This window comes from Strongylocentrotus purpuratus, unplaced genomic scaffold, assembly GCF_000002235.5.
Source record: "Strongylocentrotus purpuratus isolate Spur 01 unplaced genomic scaffold, Spur_5.0 spur5_scaffold_20, whole genome shotgun sequence".
In the NCBI taxonomy this organism is placed as follows: Eukaryota; Metazoa; Echinodermata; class Echinoidea; order Camarodonta; family Strongylocentrotidae; genus Strongylocentrotus; species Strongylocentrotus purpuratus.
In genome coordinates this window covers 47,566,637-47,591,086 of record NW_022145606.1, presented here as the reverse complement: position 1 = coordinate 47,591,086, position 24,450 = coordinate 47,566,637, and the positions used below count along the sequence as shown (strand labels likewise).

The window sequence follows — 24,450 nt, the reverse complement described above, 5'->3', positions numbered from 1 at the left end:
CATGATTTCAGTAGCTTATAACAGTAGCTTGTAACTTGTTATTGATATCAAGTTTGCTCTCAGCCAATCAGATGCCTGATTTCAGTAGCTTATAACAGTAGCTGGTAACTTGTTATTGATATCAAGTTTGCTCTCAGCCAATCAGATGCCATGATTTCAGTAGCTTATAACAGTAGCTGGTAACTTGTTATTGATATCAAGTTTGCTCTCAGCCAATCAGATGCCTGATTTCAGTAGCTTATAACAGTAGCTGGTAACTTGTTATTGATATCAAGTTTCATGAAACAGGGCCCAGTCATACGTAGCATTTTGCATGGCTAAGTTAAAGGTAGGCGTTACTACTGCAACTAGAAGGGATTAGACCACACAGCGAGCCAACAAGGTCACTGTGACAGGTGGCTATCTCATTAACTCAGCTCTCATTTAACATAAGAAAAAGAGGATCATGGGGGACCAACAGGCACCGATTTGGGAAGTTTTCTATATAGAGGGAGCAAGTAGCTACAAGTAGGACAGTGTGCCTTTAAAGGGACAAGGTTACAGGTCTTTGATACTAGCTGATTCCTATCTGACGAAAGCAGTAGGGTCGATTGCTTCATGTAATCTCTTCATGGCAGTTGTTACCATGAATCTTGGTACATGGCTCTAAGAGTTTGACGATTCCTTAGTCTAGTTAACGATGGCTACAGGGTCAATTGCTTCATGTAGTCTTTTCATAGCCGTTGTTACCATGAATCTTGGTACATGGCTCTAAGAGTTTGACGATTCCTAAGACTAGTTAACGATGGCTACAGGGTTGATTGCTTCATGCAATCCCTTCATAGCAATCTTCATGAATCTTGGTACATGGTTCTACAAGTTTGACGATTGGCGATTCCTAGTTGACGATAGCAACAGAGTTGATTGCTTCATGTAATCTCTTTGTAGTAGTTAAACAAGAATCTTGGTATATCGTTCTAAGAGTTAGAAGATTGGTGATTCTGGTTGACAATAGCAACATGGCTGATAGCGTCATGTTATCTCTTCACATTAGTCAACGCAAATCCTGTTACGTGGCTCTAAGAGTTTGATGATTGGCGATCCTAGTTAACGATGGCTACAGGGTCGATTGCTTCATGTAATCGCTTCATAGCAGTTGTTACCATGGCTGTCAGCTGCTTGTCTTCACTTTTCACCTCCTGAAACAAAAAATAGTATACACAACATTAAAAGAGAAGGTCGAGTTCTGGAAAGAGGAGGGGGGGGGGGGGGTACATCATACAGTAAAAGGTATAGACCAGTTATGGAAACGCCCCCTTCTCAAAAAATTAAATGGAAGCTCTGATTACCAATCATGTGAAAGAATATGTTTTGACTAATACGTGATGATACAAAATTTGCCGGGAAACCACTACGTATTGACATGTTTGGTAAATGATCATATTTGTCCGGCCTGGATAGATATTGGGTAGTCCCATATACATCTTGTAACTTTACCAAGACTGGGCCAAATATCTTATCATTTTGATGATTCCAGAACCTTGCAGTACACACCAATACTTATATGCTAGATGATCAACCTTTTCTGATCGATTCCACAACGTTTCTTTCACAATGCAATCACATGACCAGAACTGGTCTATACCATTTAAAACTAAATTATTCATACCCTTTGTAAATCTGATGTTTTGTGTTTTTCGTAACTCTAGAATGAAAGGTTGACTGGTTAGATTAGGGCCTTTGTTGAATACTTCTAGATGTACGCTTCAATAAGTCATATTCTCAAGAAACATAATCTATCGGGACAAATAAATTTGTCACATACCCGGTATACAAATTCACCAAAACTTAGTAAGGGTATGAATAATTTAGTTGCTAAGTGTATGTGTGCTTAATTAATTGCTTTTATATTAGTGTGCAAGAGTATAGTAGACAAAATGTCCCCTGAAAAGGATGGCTCTTCAAATGCCCTCCTATTAAAAATATGACAACTACGAGCTAAGGGTCATAGACCAGACCTATTATTGGGTAAACTCCCCAAAACTGTGTCAAATTCCCTTTAGGTCTGCTTCATCAGACCGAAGTTGCAAAATAACCCATTATTTTCACATTTAAGACCGATACGCTCATCACAAACGGGTGCAAATTAGCCTGCTAATCCCCAAATAGCGGGCTATTTTGGAAACAAGACCAATATTTCTCGGGATAATTTTCTCGACCGAATAGCCTGCTAATTACAACTGCGGGCTGATGAAGACTCAAAATAGCTGGCTAATTTGAGATCTTGGGGGTGTTTCACAAAGATCCGAAGTCCAACTTTACTCTAAGTTGGACCTAACAATTATGGAAAGCCATTAGCATCCTTGAAAATATTTTGTATAAGTTATTTTAAAAGGCACAAAATGTTTATTCAAATTATTCATATTTTCTATTATCAAGGAGATTGTATGTTCTTGATGTCAAATTTATAAAAAGTCTAAAATACTTGATTTTTCGATTTTGAATATATTTGTTTTTAAGGCTACAAATGGCTCTCCATAATTTTTAAGTCCAAGTTAGAGTTAAGTTTGACTTAGGATCTTTGTGAAACACCCCCCAGGTTAGTTAAAATAGCGGGTTATTTTGCAACTTTGATGTATGAACTGATGTATGAACTGACCAGTGATTCAATGTTGACCCTGGCCTCTTTGCCGTCCATACAGACGAGGAGGTCATCGGTATCTGCAAAGTTCTTGACCGTACTCTGACCGAACATGTCCCTTAGTAAGACCATGAGGCGCTCGCTGAACACCTGGGCATCGTTCTTCGCTGGTAGCTGCTTGACTACGAAAAGATTAACAAAAAGACAAGAATGTAATACTGGGACTGTTACAGTTAAAACTAAATTATTCATATTCTTATTAAGTTTGTGACGATTTACATTCACCTCAAATGTAATTAAATTGTAATAATATAGGTGGGAGAATTACGGAATTGATCAGCTATAAGTTTATCCCTATTTTTATCATTGATAATAGTCTGTTTTCACTCAAAATTTCAGTTTATCTTTAATTGTACATCTAGCAATGAAGTCACTACATTAGCACCATTTTCTCTCATCTGAACAATGTTACCAAGTCTCTTTAAGCTTGCCATTGCAAATCACTAAATGAGAATAGACTCACATTTCTGTGCGTCCGGATCTGAAGCTACTCTCACTACCACCGTCATCACAGCATCAGCGTACATGTCGTTCTCTGCGTTAGCCACCCACTGTAACAGAAACAAAGTAATAATAATAATAATAATAATAATAATGGTCACATATGTACAGCACTTAAAGATAAAGTTGAGTTCTGGTCATGCGATTGCATTGTGAAAGAAACAGAAAAAGTTGATCATGTAGCATGTAAGTATTGGTGTGCACTTCAAGGTTCTGGAGTCATCAAAATCATAATAAATTTGGCCCAGTCTTGGTAAAGTAACAAGCAACTGTACACAGAAAGATGTATATTGGACTACACAAACATGTGGCACAAAAAGTCAGGCCTCATTTTTAAAAGCTGCTAACTGTCAAATTTAGAATATGAGGGCATTTGAAGAACCATTCTTTTCAGGGGACATTTTACTCTAATGTTCTTCCACACTTGCATAATAACAAAGATAACTATCAAAAATTATTTTTCACCTCTCCCCAGAACTCAACCTTCTCTTTAAAACTGTGTTTGTAAGCGATTTACATTGTAATTATTATCACCCCGATCATTGGATTCAATTGCAAAGCCACACATGATAGCAGACACTTTTCTTTCTCTGGGTAGTATTCCAACCAGGAGCTGTTTTAGAAGTGCACATGTGCCAATCCAGCCACTTTAACTTTCGCATCTTACCGGGTACTCATTAAATACCAGGGTGGAGAGTGGAATATGTAGATTGATGTCTTGCCATAGGACATAAATGCCGCACCAGGGGGGTGTTTCACAAAGATCCTAAGTTGAACTTATCTCTAAGTTGGACTTAAAAGTTATGGAGACCCATTTGTAGCCTTAAAATAAAATAAATTCAAAAAGCAAAAATTGAAGAATTTTTGACTTTTCATTAATTCCACATCAAGAACATGAAATCTCCTTGGCAATAGAAAACATGAATGATTTGAATCATCATTTTGTGCCCTTTGAAATAAATTTTACAAAATATTTTCAAAGATGCTAATGGCTTTCCATAATTGTTAGTCCAACTTAGAGTTAAGTTCAACTTAGGATCTCTTTGAAACACCCCCCAGGACTCCAACCACGAACCATGTGATCCACAGTCCAGCGATGTATCCACTAGACCACGACACGTCTATCAACAGCACTTTCATGTCTTGATGTAACATTTATGTAGAGGTGGTGTGGTTTAGTGGATACATCTTCAAACTGTGGATGACAAGGTTCACGGTTCAATTCCCGCTGCAGCACTTACGTATTATGGCAAGACATCAATCTATACTTGCCACTCTCCACCCAGGTTTTAAATGGGTACCGGTATTTTTAATTTTATGAACAATAATATACATAGAAATCTCTCACTTTTGGATTAACTCTCTTGTGTTTCTGCATTGGTCTAGGTGTCTTTCTCTTCATATCTCTCTACTAGTCTGTCAAATCGTATTTCACTTTCACAAATAATTAATATAGAATAAATATATATCGCCTAAATTAAATCTTAACGACCCTCACCTCGAGTGTGACCAATCTCGCAGGAGGGTCGTGGATGATGTTGATCTCCCCGAAGATGCGCAGAGCCGGCTTGTCGTTGATCTCGGTGTACTCGATGTCGGTGGATAGCTGAGTGAGGTAGTGCGTGAGTAGCGAGAGGGGGGCGTGGTACGCGATGCTCTGGCGCTGGGTCACGTTGCTTACTGCTAGGTCAGTGTACTCTGGAATGATCAAATGGAGAAAGACATTTTTGAGAATGGGAGCAGTGCCAAAGAGATAGCTGGGAAAATAGAGAGAGAGAGAGAGAGAAAGAGGGAGAGAGAAAGAGAGAGAGAGAAAGAGAGAGTAAGAAAGAGAAAGAGAAAGAGAGAAAGAGAGAGAAAGAGAGAGAGAGAGAGAGATAAAACAAGAGAGAAAGAGAAAGTGAGAGAGAGAGAGAGAGAAGAGAGAAAGAGAAAGAGAGAAAGAGAGAGAAGAGAGAGAGAGAGAGAGAGAAGGTGTAAACAAAAAAGGGGGAGGGTGCTTGTATTATGTAATCACGATATATGTAGGTATGTTGATACGCAACTAAAGACTAAAAGAGAGACACATAGAGAAAGACAACAAGATAAACGGGTGGGGGGGGGGGAGGAGAAAGATGGAGAGTTTTACAAAGAGAAAGAAAGAGAGAGAGAGAGAGGAGGGGATACTAAAAAAAGAGGCAAATATAAATTGACAAAGGCCGATAGAGGATCGGGAAACAAGAAGCGAGAGAAACAACAAAAAAGACATAGTACAAATAAAGAGATATGAATAGATGAAGGCATAGAGAGAGAGAGACAGTGGGTGAGACAGAAAGACAGATTCAGAATAAAAGCAGAGAGAAGAAAGTGAAACTAGAATTTTATTTCCATTATTATATCATTAATATTACTCCTTCTGTTGTTTAAGGCGGGGGGGGGGGGGGGGGGGGGGGGGGGTAAAAATATAAGAAAATAAAGAGAAAAATAAGAATTCAAGAGAATGCTTCCATACCTGAGAGATCGGACGGCGCCATGATGTGGTAATTGAAGTTTCTCTTGACGAGGATCCCTGATATCTTGCTGTTATGTCTCGGTCTTTCAGATGCGAGGCTGCCCATTACCTGCAAGAACAACACACATTTAGACAACCTGTCAACCTAATAGTCAACCTGTTTGAAATGTCGAGCCACTCCTACCACCCATCCTCTCAGCCAGCGCTATAGAACTACAAGCCAAGAAAGATAACCAACAGTCCTTTTCAGGACTACACACACTCAAAAAAAAAGATTACAGAGAGTCCTTTTCAGGACTCCCCAATCTTCCCCCCTTTCTCACATGGTGCAACCGCAAGCCTACTGTATAACACACATTTAATTAGGACTAATTAGGGACTGGCATGTTAGAAATGAAGGAATAATGCACATACACGTACTAAGTAAAAGTAATTGTTATTGTGGTCATTGCCATTGTCACTATAATATTATTACCATCATTATCCTCCTCATCAAACCCCATCATTATCATCATCATCATCTTCATCTCTGTCATTTCTGTCGTGATTGCCATGTCAACATCATATCATTATCATTATCATCATTACCATCATCACTATCATCATTGGCACTATTTTTACCCTCATCATCACCACCACACACCAGCACCACCACCGTCACCACCACCACCACCACCATCAACATTATAACCATCTTCCCCACCACTACCACCACCACCACCATGTATCTTCCATACGTTTGCCATTTTCTCTCCTCTGAAGTACAGTTCTACCGCCTGTGTTGTTCGTGGGTTATGAACCTGTATGTATACTCATCATCACCACCACCACCACCACCACCACCACCACCACCACCACCACACCACCACCATCATCATCATCATCATCATCATCACCATCTTCCCCACCACTACCAACCCCACCACCACCATGTATCTTTCATACCTTTGCCATTTTCTCTCCTCTGAAGTACAGTTCTACCGCCTGTGTTGTCCTTGGATTATGAACCTGTATGTTATACTCGTCATCATCCTCGTACTCTCTCAGCACAGCAGCCTTCAGTCTGCTCATCTCATTCGCCTCACCATGAACAAGTACCTTGAAAAAAGAAAAAAAAAAAAAAGAAAAAAAAAAACGGTCATTCATCCGGGATGAAGTTTATTGCATGTCAGAGGATGAAATTGCCGTATACATTATAAAGGACAAATGCAACTGCGTCTCCTATATGCCTCCACCTTCAATTTAGTGTGGGAAATGGATGGAATTATTCATGAAATATCACAATAAAATCAAAAAGTCTATAATCAATTATCAACTGACGACTATAATCTTGACCTACTAGCCCAAAATGTAATTCTTGCTATCGCCAATACCCCCAAACCTCTTGGACATAATATTGAACTAGCTCTGGTACTTACATGCTTGGGTGTATATGGTGCCTTCATGTGACGTGCGCACTTTAGACATATTATGCGTATCCATTTTACGTATCTGAAAGCTCTTGTTGGTTGCTACTGACTTCCTTGTTTTTTGTACAAGTCCATGATTGTTTCAGAAGTATACTTAGGGAATATCACTATATGTCCATCATTTGTAATTGTTCTTTGTTACAATCGTGAAGTGATTTCAAACCTGGCTTGCCTTCTGAGCAAATGTTTCCATGTTGTGCGCTGTGTAGGGTTTGTGGAAATTTTACCCAAATCACATCTCTCATCCAGGGATATCTCTGAATTTTTTTTGGTATATTATCGTAAGATCGTAAGAAATTTATTTCTTACGGCCTCATTAACTCGTTCATTTAAAAATCGACAAAGTGGCCTGGATGTTGTGACCGAGATTTACGTAAGAGCCCTTCTGCTGAGGACGCTGAGGGCTGTAGGTATTATTCTTCATCTTACTTACTATCTGTGGTGGTTTGAGCGATCTGATAAACTCTGACGTCTGCGCGTAGTCAGCATGAGCAGAGAAAGAGAGATAGAGAGAGAGAGAGAGAGAGAGAGAGAGAAAGAGAGATAGAGAGGGAAAGAGAGATAGAGAGAGAGATAGGATGTAGGTAGTATGTTTCATGTTACTTACTATCTGTGGTGGTTTAAGCGATCTGATAAACTCTGATGTCTGCTCATAGTCGGCATGGGCAGAGAAGGAGATGTAATCTACCGTCATCTTCAAAGCAATCTTCTGACCGCTCAGAGTCTGCACTTCCTCTGGGGATGACATCACATGCTATAAATAGAACCAAGGGGATTGATAAATGAAGTATACAACTGTGTATAAAGCTGAAGAGAGATTGTAAACTGGCATCTTCACCAAACTTTTTAAACATTTTCACTGTCACCCTAATCATGACCAATGGCAGAACTTTGTGGACACAATCATCAAAATCAGCACTATCCCTGTAACCATAACCATCATCATCAATATCATAATCCTCCTCCTCCTCATCATAATCCTCCTCCTCCTCATCATCATCATCATCTTCATCACTACCACCATCACCATTTTCATCATCATCACCATCATCACCATCATCACCACCATCATCACCATCATCATCATCTCTGTACCTTTGCCATGGTGCCTTCCACACTGTAACCAGCGATGATGAGACCGTTGCGTCGATCCGTGCACCAGTTCTCAAACAGCTCCCTCGACAGACCAGACTGCATCATACCGGGGCTCGCCATGACGACGGAAGGACCAACGTCATCAAAATGGTCCATGCCGCGAAGATTTGAAATGTGCTTGAATACAAATGGATTGCTGACATTGATCTGAGGAGGGAAAGGAAATAAGGATATTTATTGACACTTCACAGGTTTTTTTTTTCAAGAACAGATACAGTAGTTCCAGAGGTACTCATACCTTTGATCTTAAAATATGGTTTTCATTAAATCTTCCCTCTATCCCATTTACTTTTTATTCTTTTATCTTTACTTCTGGGTGTTTCTAATGCATTCAACGTCCCCTCCCTCTCTCCCTCCATCTCCACTCCCCCTCCCCCCCACCTGTTGTCCCCCTCCTCATCCCTTCCTTCCCTCTCTCTTCTGTCTCCCTCTCTCTCTCTCTCCTGCTTCTCATCTCTCTGCTTCTCACCTCCCTTTCTATCTCTTTCTCACCCGATGTCTGCCTCCCATTCTGTGAACGTTTGGTAGACTGTCATGCAGTTCTCCCCCCCCCCCTCCCGCTTCAACCACCCCCTTCTGTCTACTCTCTCTCTCTCTCTCTCACACACACTGTCTGCCCCCCCCCCTCCTTCTCACTGTCTATTTTTCACCTTATCTTCTCATTCATAGTATCTATGTATGTTTGGTGGACTGCCATGCATTTCTACCCCCTCCCCCCCCCCCCCCCCCCCCCCCCCCCCCCCCCATCCCTCCCCCTCCCCCTCTCTCTGTCAACGTCTCACCTGTCTTCTGATCTTCTCATTCATAGCATCTATGTATGTTTGGTGGACGGCCATGCATTTCTACCCCCCCCCCCCATCCCCTTTCCCCTCCCCCTCTCTCTGTCAACGTCTCACCTGTCTTCTAATCTTCTCATTCATAGCATCTATGTATGTTTGGTGGACTGCCATGCATTTCTACCCCCTCCCCCCCCCCCCCCCCCCCCCCCCCCCATCCCCCCTTCCCCCTCCCCCTCTCTCTGTCAACATCTCACCTGTCTTCTGATCTTCTCATTCATAGCATCTATGTATGTTTGGTGGACTGCCATGCATTTCTACCCCCTCCCCCCCCCCCCCCCCATCCCCTTCCCCCTCCCCCTCTCTCTGTCAACATCTCACCTGTCTTCTGATCTTCTCATTCATAGCATCTATGTATGTTTGGTGGACTGCCATGCATTTCTACCCCCCCCCCCCCCCCCCCCCCCCCCCCATCCCCTTCCCCTCCCCTCTCTCTGTCAACGTCTCACCTGTCTTCTGATTTTCTCATTCATAGCATCTATGTAGGTTTGGTAGACTGCCATGCACTTCTTAGCCAGCGATGAGGCATAGTAGATTGGTATATCATGAAGCTCGGGATGGTTGGACCAATACTCATCTACAGAACAAACCACAAAGAACTGATCACCAGTCTGAACAATGTTACAACCTCTTTTCACTCATGTGCATTTCACAGCTCTACTATAACCATGTTTACAAACTTTGTTCGGACGCTCGTATTATTTTAGCAATTATCCCGGTATAACCGGTTGGCAATAAGCCACCGTTACCTTAGACAGCCAATCAGAGCTCGTTATATTCGTGCCTTGTTCGTTTTAGTTTCCGTTTATATTGATCGATTTTAGTTTTCTGTTTCATTCCTGCGCTTTACTCTGATGTGCAAGTCGAAAAGCTTTAGTATGGCTCTTTTCAACACTATTCTGCGAAAAAGTAAATACAAATTACGGGTAGATTCAGGGCATTTTGTGGTGTTGTGGACTAGCGGATACGTCACACGACTGTCGATCACACGATTCGCGGTTCCAGTCCTGCCGCTGAGCTATTGTCCTTTAGCAAGACATAATCTTCATTTGTCCCCCTCGACTCAGGTGAGGTAAATGGGGTTTTACAATACCTGTTTTGGCTTTTAATAACCAATTTTCAATTCAATTTCAATTTCAATTTATTTATGTTTCCAACAAAACATTACAAATCAATCATGAACATTTACAACAAATGTAGAAATACATATTGGAAACAAAGGGGTCCACTAAAAAGCAATGCTTGTACAGACACCTCAAATGGTACTTAGGAATTATGAGTAATTAGATTTAACAAGACCTTACCAAGAATCAGAAGTAGCTCTTGCGCTCGTCCCAGAGCAAAAACAGGAATCAAACAGCGCCCCCCTCTGTTGACGATATCATGAACCGTGCTGGTGAACCGGGCCTCTCTGTCCTCACGTTTCTCATGTATGTGAGTGCCATAGGTGGCTTCCTATAAGACATGGATGACAATGTATGTGTATGTAATGGCTGGTCTTCAACCAGTTCTTCTGCTACCAGGGGGTGTTTCACAAAGATCCTAAGTTGAACTTATCTCTACGTTGGACTTAACAATTATGGAAAGCCGTTAGCATCTTTAAAAATATTTTGTAAAAGTTATTTTAAAAGGCATAAAAATTTGATTCAAATCAATCATATTTTCTATTATCATGGAGATTTCATGTGGAATTTATGAAAAGTGTAAAACACTTGAATTTTTGCTTTTGAATATTTTTTTTATTAAGGCTACAAATGGCTCTCCATAATTGTTAAGTCCAACTTAAGAGTTAAGTTTGACTTAGGATCTTTGTGAAACACCCCCCTGATTCCCATATGGTCTACACTCAGACCGTCTACTACCCACATGGACTCATGGATGTGAGTGCCATAGGTGCATGTAGCTTCCTGGAAGGCAAGGATGACAATGTACATGTAAAGATACACAGACAGGTGAATTGCCATTTGGTCTACAAGTTCCTCTACTACCCAATTAGGCTATTCCCGTTTGGTCTAAACCCAGCCTGTCCACTATCCACATGGACTCATAACAATTTAATCATCTCTCTGTCTTCACACTTCTCATGGATGTGGGTGCCATAGGTGGCTTCCTAGAAGGCAAGGATGACAGGGTACATGTACGTAATGGCAGGTACAAGACAGGTGTATTGCTGTTTGGTCTACTACCCAATTAGGCTATTACCGTTTGGTCTAAACCCAGCCTGTCCACTATCCACATGGACTCATAATAATTCAATTATGGATAATAATAATCATCAATATCAGAACCTTATGGATGGTAGATAAAATGATTATTTGATCATATGGATGGTAGTATGAAACAGACCATCTTTCTGTGTACAGTGCTTGTAACTTTACGAAGACTGGGCCAAATTTCTTATCATTTTGATGATTCCAGAACCTTGCAGTACACACCAATACTTGTATGCTAGTTGATCAACCTCTCCTGATCGATTCCACAACGTTTCTTTCACAATGCAATCGCATGACCAGAACTGGTCTTTAACTTTAAGCAGAAAAATGGGAGAAACAGATCAGTGAAAGTTTGATTAAAATCCGATGAAAAATAAGAAAAGTAATAGATTTGTTTCACATGTAGGGGTTGTAAAAAAAGCTTTTACGCAGATGAAAGGTTTACAAATAAGAAAAGTAATAGATTTGTTTCACATGTACGGGTTGTAAAAAAAGCTTTTACGCAGATGAAAGGTTTACAAATTCAAGTGATTCACTCTCAGAAATTGAATTGAACGTATTAAAATAAAGGATTAAGAAAAGACTGAACTACTTGCAGCTGCTACTCACAGTAATCAAGATATCTGGTTTGACGTTTGGTATCTCTGCTTGCATCAGATGACGATCTTCTTGACGTGAGAAATCACCAGTATAAAGAATCTGAAACAAAGAAAGTTACTGGTTCAATAAAATGGGCCATGATGATGATGATGATGATGATGATGATGATGATGATAATGATGAGGATGATAATGATAATGATGAGGATGATGATGATGATGATCATAATAATGATGATAATGATGATGATGATGATGATGAGGATGATGAGGATGATGACGTTAATAATAATAATAATAATAATGATAATGAATAAATGATAATAACAATAATAATAATAATTTATAGAGCAAAAATAATAATAATATTAATAATACAAATATTTAAACAGATAAAATAATAACACCAAAAACAACATCAACAACAACAATAATAATAACAAAAATATTGATAACAATAATGATATGTCTTGTTAAGCCAGGGTAGCCTTTTCAGTATTAATAATGTTCTCCCGGAGGGTTCTGCAATCATAATTATTAACCCATCTTTTGCCGAGCTACCATGAAAAGGCGCTCAACCATTTCTTCCTACCGGAAGAGAGGTCACCAAGCGAACAGTTTACAAGAATTCTTGTTTCGTACCTTAACACCAGCGATCTCGATGAGGAACATACACGCCCCAGGACGTGACCGGCGTGGTAGCACGAGAAACGTATCCCGTTTATATCAACCTCCTGATGAAAGTTGACGGTCTCAATGCGGTCCATGCTAGCCTGTAGATCAGCGTCGGTGTAGAGCATCCGCTCGGCCGACAAATTACTGATAGACAAAGCAAACAGAACAAATTAAAACATAAATCTTGGAATAAATTGTCCTTACTCTTCGTGAAAAGACTGTGAAAACATACTATTGTCATGATGAACATTATTGTAATCGTTATCATTATTATTATTATTGTTATTAAAGGGACTTTGTAACATTGTTCAGATGAGAGATAGTGGTGCTAAGGTAGTGACTTCAATGCTAGATATACAATTAAAGATAATCTGAAAACTTGAGTGAAAACGGATCACTATTCATGGTACAAATTGGGAAAAACTGATCTGATCGATTCCTTAATTCTCCCAACTATATTATTCTACTTCTATTCTGCTACTTGTCAAAGCCTGTTCAGCATCAAGACAAGGACAATTTAATTACATTTTAGGTGAATGTAAATCGTCACAAAGCAATAAAATGGCTCTACATTCCATTCCAGACAGTTAAGTGTTGACAGATATTTATAGCCCGTTTTATTTTTTTTTCTCATGGAAAAACGGTTGGGAAAATTTAAAAATGGTTGGGAGAATTTACTATTAATCACTGTTAGAGGGTGCCTCACATCGACGCCTTCAAAGAAAACCATAGATATCTTTGTGGTTTGAGAATTTGTTCAGGATTTCTTGCATGTCAAAGGGTTAGTATAGTAGAAGGAATAAAGTAAGTAACATTTTATACAAAAATTAAGCAATTTTTTTCATCAACCTTCAACAATGTTACCGAGTCACTTTAATGTAGTTATTATTATCATTATTTTTTTTTTATGATTATCATTATCATCACTATTACGAATATCATTAATAGCATTATGACTATCATTACTTTTGTTATCATCATTATCATTCTTCTTTTGTTATTATCATTATTATTATTATCAATGATATAATTATCATTGCTTTTATTATAACTATTATTCCTTTGATCATTATTATCATTACATATTATTATCATTATTGTTAGTATTAACATTTTTATCATCATTATCATCATTATTAACATTATAACTTGCCTGACTTTGACGTAGTCGGACAGGTTCCATCTGTAGATGGCTTTGCTGGCATGGGTCATGAAAACTCGCCCCCGAAACTGAGTATTCTTCAAAAAATATGGCAGGCCTCCACAGTGATCTAAATGAAAGCTGGAGAAAATCACAAAATAATCCAATGGGTAATACTGAGTAAGTAAAAGGTATGAATGAGCTTTAGCACCATTGAGCAACATTGAAGGCAAGAGCAGTCACTGGTTGGTCTGTCTGGTCTGCCATGGGAGACACACACAGACTGTTAATATGATATATGCGTGTCCATAGTTGTATAATATAGCAACTATTATATACCTCATACATAGATTGTCATTCACTGATTGGTCAAGACTATCACATGTCGAGGAGCATTTCGATCTATCAAGTATCATTACGTCAGAGGGGTTGATAGCTACTATCAAACCCTGGGATAGGACCCCTAAAATTGTTTAGTTGCTAGGCTACCGCAGTCGCGCGGTTACGCGCAGTGCATAGGAATTCAATACTCTTGCCTTGGACTTGATGTTGGATTTTCTTATTCTGGTTAGTTAATTCCTCTTGATCTCGTTTCCTGTTTTTAGAGCTACATCTAGACCTACAGCTAGACCTAATCATGAATCAATAAAAAGGATGAGGTATATAAAACAAATATGGACTGCTCTGTAATCGGATGATGGTGGGAACTACCACTCCCTCGGTGGTGTGGACACCACCTTGGGAGTGATAGTTCCCACCATCATCCTCATGAGCAGTCAATATTTGTATACCGGCAAACATGAATAAAAATCTCTTCTCTCTCTCTCTCTCTCTTTCTCTCTTCTTTCCCCCTCGCTCTCTTCTCTCTCTGCCCCTATCTTCTTTCACATTCTCTCGCTCTCTTCTTTCTCTCTGTCTTTCTCTCACTCTCTCTCTCTCTCTTATTTCTCTGCCCCTTCTCTCTCCCTCTCCTCTTCTCTCTCCATGTAAGACTAGATGGAACTTCGACTGCGCGCAGTCGAAAATGATGCCTCCGTCATAGAGCAATTTTACAAACCAAAACAGAAGAAATTTTTCAAATTCAAGTTCAATTGTAATCCATTAACAGGTTTTCAGAATATTGTGATTACAAGCTATTTTTGCATACATAATGAGCCCATGACCTTTGACCTTATGAACCAAGAATCTACTCAGTTCATTGGCTCTGCAAGAAACATACATGACCTAAGTTGGCAGGAATCCATCAATCGGTTCTTGAGATAACGCGATCAAGAGCTGTTTTTGCATACATAATGTGCCCTGTGATCTTTGAACTTTGACCTTGTGACCCCTACATCTAATCAGTTCATCGGCTCTGCAAGTAACATACATGACCTAAGTTTGGCAGCAATCCATCAATCGGTTCTTCAGATAACGCGATCACAAGCTCGTTTTGCATACATAATGAGCCCTGTGGCCTTTGACCTCGTGACCTCAAAATCTAATCAGTTTTTTGGCTTTGCAAGTAACATACATGACCTAAGTTTGGCAGCAATCCATCAATCGGTTCTTCAGATAATGCGATCACGAGCTCGTTTTGCATACATAATGAGCCCTGTGACCTTTGACCTTTGACCTCGTGACCCCAAAATCTAATCAGTTCATCGGCTCTACAAGATACATACATGACCAAAGTTTGGCAGGAATCCATCAACCAGTTCTTCAGATAACGCGATCACGAGCTCGTTTTGCATACATAATGAGCCCTGTGACCTTTGACCTTTGACCTCGTAACCCCAAAATCTAATCAGTTCATCGGCTCTACAAGATACATACATGACCAAAGTTTGGCAGGAATCCATCAACCAGTTCTTCAGATAACGCGATCACGAGAACGGGACGTACGTACGTACAGACGTACGTACGTACGTACGTACGGACGTACGGACGGACGGACAACCCGAAAACATAATGCCTCCGGCTACTTCGTAACGGAGGCATAAAAAGCATAACTTACTGACTGACCAGAAGTAGGTCAATTTCTTCTGGATCAATGAGATCAAAGTAAGGAAGCGAGTCCATTCCTTCACGACCAGGGTGTATTCCACAATCAAGCTGTCGATATGAAAAAAGGGAACGTTTATAATGCATCTGGTATTTATAATAAGGGTCACATTTGTATAGCACTTTATACTACGTTTTTAAGCCCTTTACATTGTAATTATTAATATCCTGGTCATTGCTTTTCAATTGCATGATGCTGCACGCGCTCCGCTTTCTTAGGAGTATTTCGGCCAGGCACCATTTTACAAGGGCACACATGCTAATCCCACCAATTTTACATCTTTGAATTCTTGTTTGTAGAACACCCTACTTTTACTGCTGTTTGAAACACCACAAACAAAAACATTTTACAAATGAGGCATGCGCATACTTCCATTGTCTTAGCCTCTGTGTATTTAACTCTGTCTTGCCTATCATTCCATGCTCTGTGGTTGGGCTTACATGTACATGTACCTGCTTAAGGCCTGTCTTCATCAGACCGAAGTTGCAAAATAACCCACTATTTTAACTAGCCCGATCTGAAATTAGCCAGCTAATTTTCGTCTTCATCAGCACGCAGTTGCGATTAGCAGGCTATTTGGTCAAGAAAATATCCAGAGAAATCTTGTTCTTGTTTCAAAAATAGCCCGCTATTTGGTAAATAGCAGGCTAATTTGCGCCCGTCTGAGCTAGTTTGGAGAAGACACAATTCCTGAGTCTGAGAAAAGTAGGGTATTTTGCAACTTCGGTCTGATGAGGAGTGGTCTTTAGTAACTTTTGATTTACAGCCCATAAAAATATACCCGATGCATGAGTAGAAGGAACAAACAAATGCCAGTAATTTTTAAAATCCTTAAATTGTCAAAAAGTGACAAGGTTAAAAAATATGTTTTTGATAAAAATTGGCAATTTACTAAATTGTTCTCAATATAATAATAGTATGAAGTCGTAGTACATAATAGAGTTTACAAGACAGTAAAAACTGTGGGGCTAGGTAGTTTACACTGTCCAGCACACCCAACAGGCTCTGTAGCCGTTTTTCCCACCCTGTTGTTGTCGTTTTAGTTTTTAGGTGTGTATCATTCAATCACAAATATTTACACCCCAAGACTGGCAGTTATGCTCGTCTCAAGACTTTAAGGAATTACTTACCATGATTTTTTTGCCCTTGAACTCCAGCATTATACATGACCTTCCGACCTCTTGACCAGCTCCCCTGAACAAAGAAAATACAATAATCGTATATTAACAGTGATGATGATGTTGATATCTATAAAAGTACCGTATTTGCCGGCGTAAAGGCCGCAGTATTTTTGGAAGAGAAAATTTTAAAATTGACTTGAAAACACATCGGACAAGATCTAGTCTGAACCACGTCAGCAGCAAATTTGAAGAAGTTATCTTTTTAATCCTTGTGCAACCAAAGAAATAAGAAGAAAAATGACCAGAAACTTGTACTAAAAATCGTACTTGTAAAAATGTCCTTGGCTTAGACAGCGCAAGGCCCGGTAACCAAAATCATACCTCGCTCACACACTCTGTGGTGGGGAGCTACCGGGCTGGGAGTTGCAACAAATCCAACGCAGCTTCGGAGATTCGCGCAATCGTCGGTGTTCTTAACTTTTCAGTAAGATAATTCTGAATTATAATTGAGACTATCTAATTAATTAAAGCGACAAACTAACCTCAGTAGATCTCTAATAACAATACAAAAGCTTGTTTATTTTCTCCATTTGGCGGTACGATAGGGGTAAGACCGGATAACATTATGGCCAAAGCTTGGTTATGGCAGGCCATTCATGTTTCTGTATGCATGCGAAGCGCCCTCTAGTGTCCAATGAATGTGCTAATCTGCCTAAAAATTGATGAAGATTTGCTAAATTACGATCATTTTTTAGGTAAACTTCCTGTAAATTTATAAAATGATTGATAACTTTGGTATTAGTTTGTAGGAAGAATAGAGATTATTTTCTTTGGTCCGTTTTTTTTTTTTTCTTTTTTTTCTCTACGAAATGTCAAAGTTGGGGGTGCGGCCTATGCGGCGGTGCGGCCTTTACGCCGGCAAATACGGTAAGTAATAATAATTTGATAGATCTTAACATGTATTTTAACAAATTTGGGGGCTACTGTTCAACCTTACTTTCATGAAAATAACACTCTTTAATTTGTTTTGCATTGGACTCTACCGATATGCAAATTTTGGGGGGTTCGTTTATGACTTTTGGGGGCTCTTTTTGGCATTTCGAGCCCGTGTATTTTTTTCACTGGTTCCTAAGTGCTCTACATTGTAATAAATATAATAATAATAATAACAATTAATGCAATTTCAAAAGTTCATGACTTTTTTTTTTTTTTGATTTTTGCTCAAACTTTCACTGTTCCTCTCATGTTTACTGCTTCTAATTCTGTTAAAATCAAAGTAATATTTACTTTACGCCTATTTGCCTGTGTGAATAGTGATTTAAACAACACCTAAAATGTGGAAATAATCACACATTCCTGCACACAAAAGTCAAAACACTTTGCAAGATACCTTTAGAGTATACTAGACTACCTAGTACTAGTCAACTCTTCTTTGTTCTCATAAATATATTCATACAATAACAAAGCAATTGGAAATCAGTCAAGAATTGCAATATTTCAAAAGTACAGAACTCTCAGTCTGCAAGAATTTTGTGATGTTCGTTCATTTTATGCGAAAGAAACCCTGGCCTTGGCTAGGCAAATTCATGCAAAAAAATATATTCAAAAAATTGACTTGAAAACACACCAGACAATTAGTCTGAACCGAGTCAAGAGCAAATTTGAAGAAATTAAATTTTTAAATGTTGTAAAACCAAAGATATAAGAAGAAAACTGACCAAGTATCTGTACTAAAAATCGTACATGTAAAATTGGTCGTATACATTCGACAGCTGAAAATGACGCGCACGGTTGCATTGCGTGCGTTCTCGAATCCAAAATCATACCTCACACACACACTCTCGCCATACCGCGAATGGTCCGTCGTGGGGAGCTGGCCGGCTGAGAGTTTGCAGCGATACCAACGCAGCTTCGGAGCTCCGCAGAGCGCCATTTTAGCGAGACTCGGAAAGGTTTGCGATGGGAAGGCAGCGGCCTAGCTTTTTGCCCAAACAACGCTAGATCGGCTGCTGGCAAAATGAAAATAACTACGATCGAGAACATCGTCGGTTTCTTAACTCTTCAGTGAGATAATTCTGAATTCTAATTGAGACTATATAATAAACTAAATCGACAAAGAAACCTCGGTAGAACTCTTATAACTATACAAAAGCTTGTTTATTTCTTCATTTGACATTTTGTTTTCGACCATTTTTTCGTGCGCGAGTCAATGTAAACTATGTATTACCAAACTTTCAACACGCAAGGAACGGGGAACACTCGCGGACCTCGTAACAAATTCGTTGCAAAAAAAAAAATTCAAGGGTGATTTAGAAGCAGTGAAGAACATTGGCGCTGCGATGCGCAGAAATATACTTGAAAGAAACTTAATAAATAATACCTGAATTTTCAGAAAATCGTATTTGTATTAGTGTATCTAGATGTGACTTGTTTATAAATCAGATTTTATGAAGATTTGTCGGGAAAAAATGTCAATTTTTTCCGTTTGGTGGTCATTTCTAGGCTAATATTTTAAAAGTTGCATCAGTAATGGGCCCGATGTTTCTCTTATCGTACTCGCATGTTATTTCTACATAGATTAAACATAGGATGGTTAAGGGTAAGACCAGATAACATTATAAAAAAGATGTATCCTTCCACCCTCCCATATCCAAGTTTTGGGCTGATTATTGCCGACCCACCGCAGCAAGGCCATTCAGATTTTCGTACGCGCGCAAAGCGCCCTCTAGTAGGGTGTCTGATCGCGCACCCAATGTTGTGTGCTAAAACCCTTCCCATAGAGATTGTACGCTTCCCTATGTGGTCTACGTGCATTGCGCGACCATCCAAAATTGGTCAATGATTTTATGAAAAAATTTGAAAATCAAACCTTTATAACAAATGATCCTGAAGGTGAAACTCAATAAATGAGGTGTCATATGAAAGAGCAGGTTTTTCTCCATATTCCCCATAGGGGGCCACCCCCAGAATTCTAAAAATATCTTGGTCAAAACAGCGATTGAAATGTTGTTTGCATCCTAGCTCCAAAATTTGCCACTTTCCTGAGCTGCGCCCCCGCGGCTTAAGCAGGGCTAGACGTAAGGATAATATCCAGATGCTTTTTTTTCGCTAGCCCCAAGGGATCATTTGTTATAACAGTTTGAAAATACCCTTCCCACATTTTTGGAATCAGCTAATTAGGGAGGCGTGAGCTCCGCTCAGTCCAAACCATGGTTACATCGTAACATGTGCGCTTATAGTGAATGAAAGTATGGGTGGCCGATTCTCGCCATAGAACCCGGAAGTGAATACACGTTGTAGTCAATGGCAATATCGCGGAGATTGTCTCCGCGATATTGCCATTGACTACAACGTGTATTCACTTCCGGGTTCTATAGCGGGAACGGCCACCCATACTAGTCAATGGCACATATCGCGGAGACAGCGTGGCTCAAGCTTGCAAGTCGCGCATTGGCTGAGCAACTTGCGTACGATATGCATACGCTTGCATATCGCGCGATACAGCTGTTTGGCTAAATTTAGCAAAACAACATAACTCTGCGTGTACGTCTTTTTCGTCGATTCTGAGCAAAATGCTATGAATATTTCAGCATTTTGAAGGGGCTGTATCTTTTGATAGAAACATCGGCGAGACTTGAAATTTGAAATGTATTATTCTGATTACATTTTTAATTCAAATATCAAACAAAAATGGTGAAAAACGATCCCAAATTGAAAATTGAAAAATCGTTCAGACACCCTACCTCTAGTAGGCAGTTCAGGTGATTTTTTTTTTGTAGGAGATAGGGGGTGATTTCTATATCATTTTAAAGATCACATTTTTATTTACACAATGCACTTTGAGTTGTTCAATTTGGACCAACGGTTCCAGAGATACGGATTTTTAAAATAATTTTCAGAACCATATTGATGAGGACAAAAGATCAAAAGGTCTAACCTATTATAATTGTATTGAAGTCAATTAAACCTGTGTTTAAGCAGTGGCACCATTGTTTTCAGAAGTTTGTGATCTGTTAAGCCTCATAATAGTCATATCTCTTCAATGCGATGACCAAACTCGCTGAAATTTGGCAAATATATTCAGTGATGTTTGGCAAATATGAAATTTAATATCTTTAAACAGCACCGTAATAAAATATGCAAATTTATGCAAATTTATGCAAATTTCCATGTTTTTGTCATCATATTGTTATAAAAGGTAAATAAAAACCCTTTGAATCTAAACTTTTACCAAATGATCTTGTCTATTTATTTCTTTCTTTCTCTCTCTCTCTCTCTCTCTCTCACACACACACACACACACACACTCACGCTTTCTCCCTCTCTCTCTCTCTCTCTGTTTCTTTTTTTCTCTTTTTCTTTTTTTCTCTCTTTCTTTTTTTCTCTCTTTCTTTTTTTCTCTCTTTCTCTCTCTATTTCTTTCTTTCTTTCTCTCTCGGTCTTTCTCTCCTAGTCTCTCTCTCTCTCTCTCTCTCTCTCACACACGCACGCACACACACACACACACACACACAAAAGGATGAGGTGACAAATTGTCTATGTAGTCTATACTTGCAGCAATCTTGCAGTAAATGAACAGTTTTTTCGAAAAAATATTGTTACTTTACCCCAAAATATAACCAATTCATGTTAGATTATTACAATATTTATTCCAAATATTGAAATAAATATCACAATTATCAATAAAATACGACATACAATAAACAAAAATTGAAAAAACAAGTCAATCAAGTCACAAACGGGTCTGAATTCTAAGACTACGAAATGGTCTCGACGTCACTCACACAGCTGTTTCATTCACGTACACACTATGTACACGCATCACGCGTCGCATCGTCAAAATCAGTTCGTGCAATTTTCAAAAACTGCAATCATATTATCATATCTACCATAAGATCTACTCATCATCATTATTTGAAACTTTCAGGAAAGAAGGTAAGATATTTAATTTTGTTAATTACGGAGTTGTAAGTTAGTTGAAAAACTCCTTCCATCTGAATATCATCACATTGTCGGCAGATTTGAGCAAAACCATCTACTACGATGGTTATTCAACGTACAACTCACTTCCGATGTGCATCGATAATTGTCGAAGAGAAATGACGTCATATTTTATTGTTTTAACCAATCAGAAGGCGGGGAAATCCGAAATAAACCGAGTGTTTTTTTTCGGCAGAACCACGAAAGCTCACGAAAGTGTGGCCGAAAGCGCGCTCACCCTTATGTATGTGGATTCGTATAGGGAGCTGAAATGCGCACCTGCGTACGTGAATAAGAAGTTGTCCTCATCGCGAAGGTCTAAACTGAACTGCCTACCTCTAGTGCCCCATGAATGTGCCTACCTTGGCCTTGCTCGGTTTCGGGTAGACAAGTTGAATGTTTTTACAATGATCACAATTAATATTGTAATATAAAGATATATTTCATATCATCTAGCCCTTAATATTCGTTGTGGCTGTGTTATTGTATAAAAATGAATCTAAATTACGCTTCTCCAGCCTCTATTCCAAAACCAACATCAAAATAAATACGTGGGGCAAGAAAATGGGTATTCTATCACGTCCACTAGCTACACACGTATTTCAATTTTCACTAAGATGGCCGATGCACTTACAAAGGACGAACGATCAACCGGTCACTCTCTTCCTCTGGTATCTGGGCATCTGGTTTTCTTTTGGCAGCCATTGTTTATTAGATTTCAAGTTCTCTTTTCATCACTTTTTGTAATAGTCAATGTGTAATCTAAATCGATGTAATTTTAAAACACGAGCCTGCGATTGAGTGAAAGCAAGGAAATGTCGCCCTCCGCGTTTAAAGAAAGAGAAGAGTTGCACTTATTTTCAGAAGAAGAAGAAAGAAAACGAAGTAGAAAAAGATAACGCGTGTCGAAGAAGAAGATTTTTTTAAAAAGAAGAAGAGAAAATAAGAAGAAGGAGATTCAGAAAAGAAAAGGTGGCCCTTTTTTCAGGAACTGTACCGCATAGAGCTGTATATAACATACTTCACCCTCATCTAGATGCTGAACAGGCGTTGGTGAGTATTGGTATTACCATAGAAGTAGAAGAAGTAGAAAAGGAAGAAGAAGAAATAACATAAAGAAGGAACACATATTAATCATAGGTAGAAGAAGAAGAAAAGGAAAAAAATGAGAAGAGAAGTAGAAGAAGCAGAAGAAGAAAAGAAGAACGAAGAAGAAGTTAAATGAAGGAGGAAAAGAAGGAAAATAAAGGGGGGGGGAAGGAAAAAATTAAAGACAAGAACAAGGAGAAGCAAAAGAAAAAAAGGCAAAAATAAAGAAGAAGAAAATAAAAGAAGTACAAGAAGGAGAAGAAAAAGAAGAGCACTTAAGAAGATGAAGAACCTAGTATGACTGCACAAGTGCACGTTAAAATTTGTTTTTATTTGTAAAGAACTTAGCTTTTCTTTCAGCAAAATATTAACCCCCCCCCCTCAAGTTTTTTTTTTAGCTCAAGGGAGAGTAAGAAAAAAAAATGCTCCTTAACCCCCCCCCCCTACTCTAATCCAGCTAACAGTGGAAGTTACAAATTGAGTCACGTCTTTCGGATAGTGACGTTAAAAGGTCGGTCCCCAGATGTAAATAATCACATCTGATTGATACACGTTTGTAAAAACCCTACGAATATTGCACCCCCATGCCTCTATTACAAAATCATGGATTCGCCCCTATACCAAGGCAATCTAAGAAAAGGCGACAACAAAATTTCTTATCACATTTTATTCAAATTCGTATTTGTTTCAGTATATTATGCAATATTTTCCATTATTTTTTCTAATTTGTGTTTAAAAATATAAATAATTATATTGTGGTGTGACCATGTTCATACGTAACCTAAGCTCGCTATCTCAAAAAATCGGTAGGGTTTAACAAATTTGATATTACCAATAAAAAGTGGAACCTAAACTTAACCAGTGACGATTTTTTTTTTTAAGAATTTGGTGTGAAATTATGAAAATATTGACAAAAGATCGGCAAATTTTCAGTCTTTTGCTTAATCCGTTCCGGAAAAATATGAAATTAAAGACAAGGGTCTGGAAATCTTTATTTTGAGAGCAGATGTCATCAAAATTGTAAGTAAAAAGGGATACCAACTCATTGTTAGATACTTGCCTCGCAAAATATGCTATCATCTTATATTTCATTGATCGCTTTTTGTTATATCGTCTGTAAATTGGTTTCGTTTTGTGAATTGCAGCGCTTTCCGATCCGACATCGAATTTTGAGGTCGAGATACACCCATCTCCAAAATTCTTGAACGATAAATTTTCCTAGTTGCACCAATTTGTATTAAATAACTTTGCAGTCCATTCGGTAATAGTTAAACTAAATAAATGTGTTTAGAATATGAGAAATTATGGATCAAATATCACATTTCCTAATATTAAAAAAAATTCGCGAAATTTGGTGAACCCATCATCCATAAATAGCAACCAATTCAAGGTTGATTCCCTACGTCCCAAACATACTCACGCGCGCACACACACACGGACATAAACCTACAATCAA

At 38.9% G+C, this 24,450-nt stretch overlaps 1 protein-coding gene across 1 annotated transcript; it reads right to left on the bottom strand.

The window, feature by feature from the left end:
• Window positions 1-1,057: 1,057 nt before the first annotated feature.
• Window positions 1,058-22,711, bottom strand: LOC591455 (cleavage and polyadenylation specificity factor subunit 3). The gene is given in 17 exon segments (XM_030993514.1): window positions 1,058-1,178; window positions 2,639-2,802; window positions 3,144-3,231; window positions 4,680-4,879; window positions 5,673-5,781; window positions 6,618-6,770; window positions 7,749-7,895; window positions 8,237-8,443; window positions 9,582-9,709; window positions 10,437-10,587; window positions 11,955-12,044; window positions 12,587-12,627; window positions 12,630-12,763; window positions 13,773-13,901; window positions 15,757-15,854; window positions 16,935-16,998; window positions 22,540-22,711. Coding segments are annotated over 17 exon segments (2,070 nt in total). The 5' UTR covers window positions 22,611-22,711; the 3' UTR covers window positions 1,058-1,082.
• Window positions 22,712-24,450: the final 1,739 nt, after the last annotated feature.